This window comes from Castor canadensis, chromosome 6 (assembly GCF_047511655.1).
Source record: "Castor canadensis chromosome 6, mCasCan1.hap1v2, whole genome shotgun sequence".
In the NCBI taxonomy this organism is placed as follows: Eukaryota; Metazoa; Chordata; class Mammalia; order Rodentia; family Castoridae; genus Castor; species Castor canadensis.
The window spans coordinates 118,756,616-118,768,734 of NC_133391.1; the positions used below are offsets into that span (position 1 = coordinate 118,756,616).

General features: G+C 34.9%; 1 protein-coding gene across 5 annotated transcripts in view; it reads right to left on the reverse strand.

Moving 5' to 3' along the window:
• The window catches only part of Fcho2 (FCH and mu domain containing endocytic adaptor 2), a 117,573-nt gene that overhangs the window by 22,820 nt on the left and 82,634 nt on the right, over positions 1 to 12,119 (reverse strand). For all 5 annotated transcript variants that reach the window (XM_074077313.1, XM_074077312.1, XM_074077314.1 and 2 more), the window contains 3 exons: positions 11,297 to 11,339; positions 9,547 to 9,638; positions 3,225 to 3,328 (listed from right to left, as the gene is read on the reverse strand). In XM_074077313.1, the coding sequence (XP_073933414.1) occupies positions 3,225 to 3,328; positions 9,547 to 9,638; positions 11,297 to 11,339 (239 nt within the window). The remainder of the gene's footprint in view (positions 1 to 3,224; positions 3,329 to 9,546; positions 9,639 to 11,296; positions 11,340 to 12,119) is intronic.

Below are 12,119 nucleotides of genomic sequence, written 5' to 3' on the forward strand. Positions count from 1 at the left end.
GAAACCCTTTCCTGCTTAAAAGCAAAAGATAAACACAATACAAAATTATTGCAAATACTCATATACAAAATTAGTTAATACTCTTCATTGTATTAATAAAAACTTAAAGGTAAACTATATTTTCATAAAAGTTAGATTCTAGCATACAAAGTGCCCCTCTGCCATTTAGCTATTTTTAAACTGTTTTTTCTCCAGTACAGATAATGACTCATCATTATGGACAATAGGTTGAAAAACACAGCAAGGTTCTAGAAATACAGTTGTACATTTATAAAGATGGAGACAGTGGAGGACATGGGGCTGAGCAAATACTGAACTCAACAGCTGAACTAAAGCTCAGGCTGGAAAATTCTTTAAATCGACTACCATGGGGAATGTATCTCCTATGACAACATGGCTTCACAGGTAAGATGACGTGGCTATATTTTTATAGTGTATTTTACAATTCTTAAGGAAAAGGCAACTCAAGCTGTTTCCTCAAGTATTTTTCTCTTATTTTTAGAACTGTGCTATCCAGGACAGCAGCCAAGAGCACTTAAAATGTGGCTAGTTTATGGAGATGTATAAAATAGAGTGAACTTTGGAGACAGCATTTACAAAAAAAGAATGCTAAATCTCATTAATAATTTTATTCTGAACACATTAAAATAATGTTTTTGATATAATGGGTGAAAGTAGAATATATTAAAAACCTCACTGTTTCTACTTTTCTTTTTCCTTTTGGTGGGACTGGAGTTTGAACTCAGGGCTTCACAGTGCAAAACAGGCACTCTATCACTTGAGCCACACCTCTGGTCCATTATGCTCTGGTTATTCCGGAGATGAGGTCTCTCAAACTATTGCGCAGGTTGGCCTTGAACTATGATTCTCCTGATCTCAGCCTCCCAGGTAGCTAGGAATACAGATGTGAGTCACTGGCACCGGGAATGTTTCTACTTTTTTATTGATTCCTAGAGAGTGAAAACATGTACGTTGCTTTCACTCTATTTCTAGAGGGTAGCACTGCTCTAATATAGTGTTTCTCAAACATAAATGAGTAAGAGAATCCCTTGGAGGGCTTGTTAATACACAGATTACTGGGCGCCTACCCTGAGTTTCTGATCTGTTTCTACTGAGTTCCCAGGTGATGCTGTTGCTGCAGCACTGCTCTGAAACACTAGGGCTTCCCTCAGGGTGAGGAGGGTGTGCTTTCTCCTGGGTAATGCAGCAGGAATTATCAATAGTTTTAAAATAAGTGTACACATATCATTTAGCCCAGAATTTCACTTTTAAACATTTTTACTAAGGAAGCAGTAAATGTATGTGAAGAGGTAAACACAGGATATTCATTAAGCCATTTTAATGATAAAGATTTAGAAATAAACTAAATGTCAAATTTCTAAAACTTCTTAGAAATTTAATTCTGACAGTGCAGAAGTCAGAGCACTAACACACTGAAATACTCTGCCGCAATGTCCAATGTTGCTCCCTGAAGCCCTTGGAGTGGTTTCCAGAAGGATCTCAAGGATGGAGGTTGATATGAAAAGTCCCACTTTAATTTCAATACAATTAGAATTTATAATTATTTGATGAAGGACTCTACTACAAAGACTGAAAATTAAGTATAATTCATGATAGAGAAAGACATTCCAAAAATATTTTCAATGGAAAGTTAATTAGAAATATATAAAGAATGAATTCTTATTTTAAAATATCTAATTCATAATGATTTTTGAGCAATTACCTATACTCTACGATCTCATAAGTGTTTTAAACACATTAAGTCATTTAAGTCTCATAACAACAGAGTACCATACTCCCTTTACCTATGAGGAAAGTAGGAGTCAAGAATAAATAACTTGCCTAATGTTAACTAGCTAATATGTGCCCAGTAAGTTACTGCTTAATGTTAACAACAGTTCTCTTTAAGTAATAAAAGAGGGAATTTTCAGTTTTCTATTTTGTGTATTTTCCAAATCTTACAACATGATCATGCACTGCTTTTGTAATTAAAAAACAAGTTTATTAATTCATACTATGTTTTATATTACTTAAATCATAGTTATCTCCTTGGTAGTTTATACCTAGTCTTTCATTTCACTGGGACAGAAAGTGAAAGAGGTCACTATTCCAATATGTGCTCAATTCACTCAACATTTCCTAGCTATATACCGTGTAACAGGCAATATGCAAAATACTGAGGATATGAAATTGGCTAAAACACAGTCCAGTAAGGGTAACATACACAAAGAAAGTCAATGTTATATGTGCACTAATAGAAATATAAGCAAGAGAATGATTAAATCTGCAGGAGGCTTCACCTAGATGAAGAAACTGAACTGGGTCTTAAGGAAAGAGGCTAATGTGCTACAAAGAAAACTGAGGGGGCACTTCAAACAGAAGGAGCACAGTAAGAAAACATGAATATATAAAAGAACTGGAGGTACAATGCATGCTTAGCATATACAAGGCCCTAGATTCAATCCCCACTAGAAAAAAAATGAAACAAAACAAAGAGCATAATATGTTTAGGGAACACCAGAAAGTTTTTAGTGATTGGAAGCTAGGCTAGAGAGAAGAAAGGTGGGCAATTAAAAAAAAAAAAAAAAAAGATAAAATTTGACTTTTAGAAATTTAATTCTGGCAATTAAACTAATAATTAGTGTGGATGAAGCAGAGCAGAACAGATCGTAGGGAAGAAGGCTGGTCTGGAAGAGTCTTGTTCTGATATTCTGTCAGTATTAGATGACTCATGAAAACCACTGCACTCACTCCACATGTACTTTTATGTCACTGATGTGGAGTCCAGTTTCCTATATATAAAAAAAGTTGGACTAAATGACCTCCAGGACCCTCCTGGCAATATACTTTTCAGGCCTAAAGAATACACCACCATTTCTTCCTTAGTATTTGATTTTAGGCAGAATTCCATGAAAATTGCTTCTTTACTGGGAGACAATGGGTTCTCAATGGTGTCTTTATTTATTTATTTTTTTTTCAATGGTGTCTTTATAATGAGCCAACTTTCTCAGGAAATCTTCCTACTGACAAGGCTTCTTCACAGGTGTGATTGTTGGTGTGCTAAGGAGAATGAAGAATGGAAAGTACTGGCTGGAAAAACTATCCATTCTTTGAGGAACTGAGCAGAAAACTTCAAGCATTTAACTGTACAGGAGCATACAGAAAGACAGCATTTTCATCTTAAATCAAACCATATAATTAAAAAAAGAATCTTGAGTACATACTATTTCATTAATCCCACTGAGTTTGCCTGAAGTAAGCTTTGGTCTGGAAGCAGGTCTTGGAGGTGGGACAATGGTACCTATAGAAAGAGGAGTTGTAGGCCTGGCTGGTAAGGAAAAAAGAGAATTTGAAGAAAATCATCAGTATGTAGCAATCCTTACATAAAGACATTCTATTACAAAGGAACTCTTAGTATTCAAAGCTTTTTCCCAGAACTTTTTAAATGTAATTATAGATATTTGTTGAAATACTGGGAATCTATCCATCAAGTAAGCTTTTTTTCTCCTCCAAAGCTACCAGTAACATTCCTGGGGTGGGGGGGGGATCATTAAACCTTTTAACAAAATTGACACACATAAAAATTTTGTTTTAATTATCTACCCATATAAAATTAAGTAAGTCAGTAAGTGAAAATAAACCAATTTAAAGCCAAAGGTCTTTATTTTAACCAACGTATCTCCTTTCAGACTGTAATGTGAGACTAAGACTGTAGCTGTGCCTTCAGAATAATAATGTGAACTCTAAATAAAACACTTACCTTAATTAAACTTGTTAATTTAACTGTTAGGTTGAACCACACTGTAACATTTTTAGAATTATTTAAAATACTAATTTGCCAAAATTTTTTGTCAAATCAGTAAATTTAATTTTGTTAGTGTTCACAATAGCATCTTAATTTTTCTTAAATCCTGTATAAATTAGTGTTCACTATTTTTCAATGTTATTTGCAAATTTTGCAATTTTAAAAATCAGCATTCTTAATTTCTAAAATCCTATAATAAAAATCACCGAATGAAATTCAAGTGTATATCATCAAAAACCACAAATATATTAGCAAAGTTCAAACAGGAGGGAAGCATGGAGGCAAATATGCTTAGATTATGTTTAGAAAAACTTAAGTGATTTTCAAAACTGGTCCACTCTAAAATATGGGCTGCAATTTAGAAGTAAAAGGGGTGAGAAGAAATATATTCAGCAAGTTCTCCACATTTACAGATGTGCAAAGTTAAAAACATATACATGGACCTAAGTACATATGTGAGGAAACAATGGAGGAATGGAGTCATGAAAGGGAAGGACATGGAGCTTGTTGGCAATAATGGCGCCGATAGGTTTCGGTTCTTACTGCACCCTTAAGCTTCTGTTTTCCAGGGTCACGGTACTGCCTCAAAGGGTCACGGTCCTGCCTCAAGTCTAGCTTGAATCCTCCTTCTGCCCCAACCTCCAATCAGCATGAACCATAAGATCCTAACCAATCAGATCATGCTGAATCTCACTGAGGGTATTTAAGCCCCTTCTCTCTCTCTCTCTCTCTCTCTCTCTCTCTCTCTCTCTCTCTGGGCTCTTCTTTCTCTCTTTCTTTCTCTCTCTCTCTCTCTCTCTCTCTCTCTCTCTCTCTCTCTCCCTCTCTCTCTCGGCTCTCTGCTCTCTCCCTCTCTCACCCGGCAATAAAGAATCTCTTGGCCAGATCACTCCTCTCCACATGGTCACTTTTGGGGCCTATATTTCCTTACAGAGCTAGCGAGAAGAGACCTAAAGAAAAGAATAGCCTCAGGATGGAGAGAAATGCATGGAATGTAGGGAGTCATTAGAAAGCGTATCACGTGAAGGGATAAAATATCCAAGCATGGTCAGCTTGCTTGAGGAAAACAGTAAAAAGCTGGTCAGATATCAAGCTTAGGTTCTGAGGCCACTGCTTTCTTCCAGGTAGCCTAAATCTTTTCATGTTGTCCTTACTCTTTAAGGTGTACATTGGGAGAAATCTGTATCGACCTGAGCATTCCCTGTGTGTACTATATGACTTAAAGACATTCTCATTACCAATGAAACCAGCACCAACCTATACTCTTATATTATCTCACACTTTGAGAGAGCTTAACAGAGCCAAGCTATTTATACTGAAGTTTCACTACTGAATAGGAAGCCTGTCCAAAATGGCACTGAAATGGACTCAAACCAATAACAACAACTGAGGAAAGCTAATAACAATACTTACTAACATTACTGTTCATAAACAAATACTGTATCTTCATAGTCAGGCACTGCTTATACAAGCTTCTGGAAATTACTATAATTGCTTACATTCTTTGTGTTTATAGTAGTGATGTTTGAACTCAGGGCCTCATGTTTCAAAGGCAGGTGCTCTACCACTTGAGCCATACCCTCAGCATGTTTTGCTTTTGTTACTTTTTGAATAGGGTCTCACATTTTTTTTCCAGGCTGATCAAGACTGCAATCCTACTTTTGCCTCCTGAATAGCAGGGAATACAAGTGCTTGCCACCATGCCCAGATTAGTTGAGATGGGGGTCTAACTTTTTGCCTGGGCTGGCCTTGAACTATAATCTCTGTCTTCCAAGCAGAGAACTTGAATGTCACCCAACTGCTGACATTCTTAAGTGTACTAGTTGTATTTTGGTTTTTTACTGGTGGTATAGTGATGGAGCTTACTGCTACAAATGTCTATTGGATGTAGTGTTTCAACAAATAGGGAGCAACCTGTATAGTATAAAAATATAGATGATAATAGCTAACCTGAATCTGTTCTCTAACATTACCTAAGTGGGATAGGCAATAGGTTTGTCATTTCTTTCCTACCTCCATCCGTCCCTCCTTCCTTTCTTCTTTCCTTCCAGTACTAGAGTTAGAACTCAGGGCGTTGTGCTTGCTAGGCAGGACCTCTGCCAATGGAGCAACATCCCCTCTATTCCTTAATTTTCAAATAGAGTCTCATGTTTATACCCAGGTCAACCTGGAACGTGATCATCCTATTTACAATTCCTGCATAGATAGGCCATCAGGAACACCCTACAACACCCAACTTTTATTGGCTGACATGGGGTCTCACAAACTTTTTGCTAGGGCTGGCCTTGAACTGTGACCTTTCTCATCTCCGCCTCCTGATCTCAGCCAAGGGAGAGCCATGGCACCTGGCTGTCATATAGTTTTTTATCTGAACAAGGGCAGAGGCTAATCTATAATCTAGATCTAGAAGCAAAGACAATGATGCATAAGAAATAGCAGCATTGTCAGCTTCTGTCAGTAGTATTTTAGGACATTTAATATTATGGCAAAAGTCACTTTGATCCTCAGAGGATGCAGCAGCTGTTGGAAGACATCTTATCCAAAGCATTAATGAATCTAAAAGTATTTTCAGCTTTATAATGTACTCTCTAGAATGCCTTCTGAACTGCACTGGACTTGTTAATTAAAACAAGTTCACCAATAAAGAAAATTCATTGACTTTGTGACCATGAAGCAAAAGGAAACTCATCTGTACTCTTTGGTGGTGCTGTTACTATAGTACAGAACACAGGGGAAAAATCTGTTGATGGATTTTCTACACCCAGAATATGATCTGGCTTCAAGGAAATCTTCAATAATCATGTATCTAGGCATATCAGTGAAGAGAGGAGATGATGTTCCTACTCTGCTCTGTTAAGGTCAGATGAATAAAAAGGAAACAACTACGGCTGACGGAATGGCTCAAGTGGTAGAGCATCTGCCTAGCGAGCGTGAGGTCCTGAGTGCAAGCAAACCCCAGTACTATCAAAAAAGAGTACTACAAAAAAAAACAAACTAGAAATTAGAACAGGAAAATTCTAGAACTAGAATGTAAAACTATATAAACAAATAGTTCTTTTATTTTAGCTTAATGTCATTTTAATTGCTTGAAACTAGAAAAAAATCAGTAATACATGGAACAAGAGCTTAATTTTTTTTTTCCATGCTGGGGATCAAACTGAGATAAATACTAAGAAAGTACTCTCCCACTGAGCTACAGTGCTAGCCCCCACATTTAACATTAACTGAGGAAAACAAGTATGAGCACAAAAAAATTAAACTACATTGTGAAACTCAAGTCCAAAATTATATAAAGTTCAAGGTTCAAACCTATAAACAGTCAGAATTATTCCTGTATTTAAAAGGAGCAAGGTAACTATAACAACATATAGTATAAAAAGATATTAAAGGTAGCAAAGTGATAGTACTGTATATGTGTGGTACTCAACATAGTTCCTGACTACTGATAAAACTGTCATTGGAAATATACTGGATTAAATCAGCATTAGAGTTAATATTAAAAACCAGCCTAAAATTTTTTGAAGGTAAATTTTTTTTGTGGGAAGGGAGTTTGAAGTCAGGGCTTCGTGCTTGCAAAGCAGGCACTCTACTCCTTGAGCCACACCTCCAGTCCATTTTTGCTCTGGTTATTTTGAAGATAGGGTCTCACCGACTATTTGCCTGGGCTGACCTCGAACTGTGACCCTCTCGATCTCAGCCTCCCAAGTAGCTAGGATTATAGGCATGAGCCACTGGTGCCCAGCAAAAAAGTAATTTTAAAAGGACTTTTGTAGAGCAAGAGAAGAAAATGGTCTACAAGGGCAATTACTAAAGGGGAAGAATTCATGAGATATTTGTGTTAAATTTTAAAAATACATACATGAATAGTGGTATACATTCATTTTTTTATATTCATGTTTAAAATAAACATATATGCTTACTTATAGTATACACGGCACAAGATGCAACTGAAACTACTTCCCAATAAAGCTATGGGCATCCTTTTTAAACTTACCAGTTATTGAGCTGGAGGTGTGGCTCAAGTGGTAGAACACCTGCTTTGCAAGTACTAAAAGTACTAAGTCCTGAGTTCAAACACATTCCCCCAAAAAAAACAAAAAAAAAAGTCTGCTAAACTTAATAGTTATTAACTAGCTGAAGTAAGATTCAAAAAGAGACAAAGGAGAGAAGGGAATAATCACACCTAGGTCTTGCTAAAATATACAAATGGGTACCTGAGTGGAGGAAGTTAAGATGGGGAAGAAAAGCATTGCAAAAAATGTTGGAACCAAATGCCTGTTTATAATTTTACTTAGGGCCAGTTTGTAAAACAGAAGAATCACAATAATGTACCAATCAGTTTGACTGAGAATTATATTCTGTTCAAGTGAAGCTTAATAACTGCTATATAACACAATATATTTGGATGGCTAGTTTTATAAAACTACTAACAAATGCCCATTGAGAAAGGCTGTAACAGCACTTCAGAATATGTTCAATTTCCAGCTGACTATTCTTTGCTGGTTTGTAAATATTAGATACAGTTTACCCTGCCTTCAAACTTCCAAATAATGTTTGGTTAAGGTTTTCTATAACCCATTTGTTATTTCTTTTAAAAAATATTTGCTCTCTATAAACAATTTAATTTCAAATACTAAAAATTTATTTTATTACTAATAGCAAAATATTTCAAGATGGCTTATTTTTTTATTAATTTGCCAAGTGTGGCAGATAGAACAATGATTTTAGAATTAGTGAAATCCAAGTTGAATCTTGCCACCATCATTTCCTACCTACACGATCATATTATCTCTGAGGTTTAGTTTTTCCATCTATGAAGAGACAATATAAAGGACTTCACACAGATGTTAACATGGTCAAATTAAACAGAAGGAGTGGCTCCCAGCAGAGTGATAACAATAAAATCAACACATGTCCATGATTCCAGCACTCCCTTCACTTCAAATACCACATGGCAACTCAGAATTCCTGAGAAGAGAGTAGAAAGTCAACTTAAAGTTGTTTTGAACAAGTAGTGGTTTCATTAACATGCATTTTTGATACTTGCTTTGATTTGGGGCTAATGGGAATTTTTTATTTTGAAGGGAAACAACATATTCTTGCCAAAACAGTAACTAAAAAATACTCATTGAATTTGTTCATATATTGCTTAGGAAGTGTAAAAGCCTTCCTGAAAAGCAGTTTAACAACAAGTGTCAATGGGCATATCTTGCAATCCATACATTTTATATACTGATTATCACAAGGATATTATGAGACATGTACAAAATTTGTTATTTTCACTAAGGTAGAAAATTGATGTGCATCAAGAAAGGACTGGTTATATTAATGCATATTTATACACCTGAATTACCTACATGTAATAAGAATTATTATTTGGATAATGTTATGAAATGATGCACAGAGATAAATAAATATAACAATTTTAACCCTCTTTGGCATTTCAAAAAAAAACCTTTTTGTTTATTTGTTTTTGGTAGTACCAGGGTTTAAATTCAGGATTTCACACTTGCTAAGCAGGTGCTCTTTATCTATGTCTTCAGCCCTGTTGTTTTTATTTTTTTTTTGAGACAGGGTTAAGAAAAAGTGAAAAAGTTTTGGATGATTAAGTAAAACACACACCCACAAAAAAAAAAAAAGTAAAACACACAAGTAGTGAATAAACCAATTAGGAAAAAAGCAACTTTGCAGTCCTGAGATTAAAAAAACATATAAATAAATAAATATATGCAAATATTTACCTGATAATGACGAGGTTAGTGAAGCTGAAGAAGATGAATCAAGAGATGGTCCAAAGAGGGGGTCCCAAGCAAGTAAATCACTGGTCCCTTTCCTACATACCATTTAAAAAATACGGATTTTATTTTATTAGTATAAAATCTAGTCACTTAATTTTTATTTCGCAGAATTCTAACAGTTCAATACACATGATTTAAAAGCTGAGTGTCCTGCCAGTGGTTTAAGTGAATAAATTTAATGAACAGACTTAATATACCAGTATTTAAGCAGAACCTACAATAACATTAAGTGAGATTGACAAGGGATTGGGGAAGATTAATCTACCTTGATCATAGCCTACTAGATGTTAACAACTTTGGGGGGACTGTTAGAATGCAAAAACTAATTTTCAAATGAAGAAAAGCAGCACTAAGAGTCCAAATCAGCTATTCAAAGACACATAGCTACTAGATTCTAAAACAGTCTCAGCTCTATTGAGTCACAACTAGCATCTATCTAGTCTTGGACAGAAAATTTAAGCAATGTGAAATCCATTAGAAATTTTACAAGGCCACATTTATTTTCAAAGATGAGCAAAAAGGGTAAAGGATTCTTTAAAAGTATATAAAGGTGATATTTTAATGTATAAAACTGTCATAATTTTTAAAATATTTTAAGAAATCAGAAATAGAAAACAGGCATATGCTAAAAATGTTATAAACATCTAAAAGAACTTACCTAATATCTCAATATGCACTCATGAAAGCACACTAGGACTAGGTATGATAAAACCTAGCATTATAACTGAATAAATGATTCTTAAAGACAAAGTTCTAACAGCTAAAAGCCTTACCTTTAAAAATTATAAATCTAATAAATACTACCACTGTGCCTAACTGGTGCCTCAATACCAAGTAAACTATTTCATTAACCCCATCTTTTATTCCTGTAAAAATATTAATTCAAAGAAAGTGTTCTGACAGAGAAGTGAAGGACTTATGCAACACTGACTAAATTTTTCTTTTTCATTTTAACAAAACTTGGCACAAAGTACCATCTGGTTTTCAGCCTTTTCATCTTAACTGAAACACCCTCAATTTTGAAACTCATGTAATTCAGTCTTTTAAAGTCACAGTCGAAAATGAAGAAATGAGAAAATTTCCATGAGAATAACTACTTGAAGTACAGACATGAATGAACTTAGAATATATCACTTATTTAGAAGCAGTGAGGTCACCAAAGCCAACTGTAGTTAAGGGGATTTTTTAATCATTGTAAAAAGAAACATCAAGTAAAAGTTTAAAACACCTAAAAACCACAACATGACATTTCACAGTTCAGAAAACAAGATGATTAACAACACTTCACTGGAAAACTCCCTAGAAAAAGGACAAAAGAAGGATCCTTAATATCTAAATGTGGTGGAAAGGAAGGGCTGAATAAGCAGAACACAGAGGATTTTTAGGGCAGTGAAAACACTGCATGTTGCTATAAAGATACTATTATACATTGTCAAAATTCATAGAATGTACAACACTTAAGAGTAAGCGCTAATGTAAACTATGAACTTGAGTGATTATGAATTGTCAAAATTCAAGTTCATCAACTATAGTAACCAATGGACCACTCTGTTGAGGGATTTCAATAGGGAGGTTAGACATATGTAAGGGAAAGGAGTATATGGAAAATCTCCACACCTTCTGTTCAATTTTGCTCTGAACCTAAAACTGTTGCAAAGAATAAAGTCTATTAAAAAAAAAATAGCAAACTTACTCAATGGATGAAGCAGATGGCTTTGATTTTGTTAACTCCTCATCTAAAATATTATGAAAATATTATGAAAAATTCATAACCTGAGAAATAAAGTATTTTAACAAAAAGAAACACCCTATGTACATATCCCAATGCTATGAATAACTTAAGAGGGTTTTTTTGCAGTACTCTCAGGGCCTTCAACTTGAGCCACTCTACCAGCCCAACTTAAGAATTTTATAACTGAAAAATAAACATAAATAATCATGAAGTAAAATTTCATTTCCACCGAATCTTGATTTCTTCCAACAGCTCAGCTTTGAGAAGAAATTATTTAAGCCACCTAAACTACAATAGTCACTAAAATATAATTACTGTTTAAGAGAGAAAATATGGGCTGTAATTTTAAGAGTTAGAAGAAATATTTAAACATTTATGCAAATTTTACTCAAGAATTTTAATGAATCATAGCAGTTTTAAAGTTCTAAGAATATTATTTGTGATTATTATATTCATCAAAAGTAGTGATTAACTCCTGAAGGAAGCCCTATTTTGAAAAGTTAAAATTTTTACAGCAAGCAAGAGCAAACAGTCTATTTTGCTATCTTTTGCACTGGTAATATGACTCATTTCACAATCAAGTTATAAACAGGGGAAGGACACTGGAAACACAAAAGTCATGCTGGTGACCAAGCAGCTGTTGATGACTACAAGACGTCAAGATGGGCAACTGCAGCACGTCATGGAGGAACGTCACAGGGTACTTTTTATTCAGACTATGTTCTTCCATTTGGCTCAGTTTGGCTTTTGTTCTGCCTCAAAGTGCCTATTCTATTCTGACCTC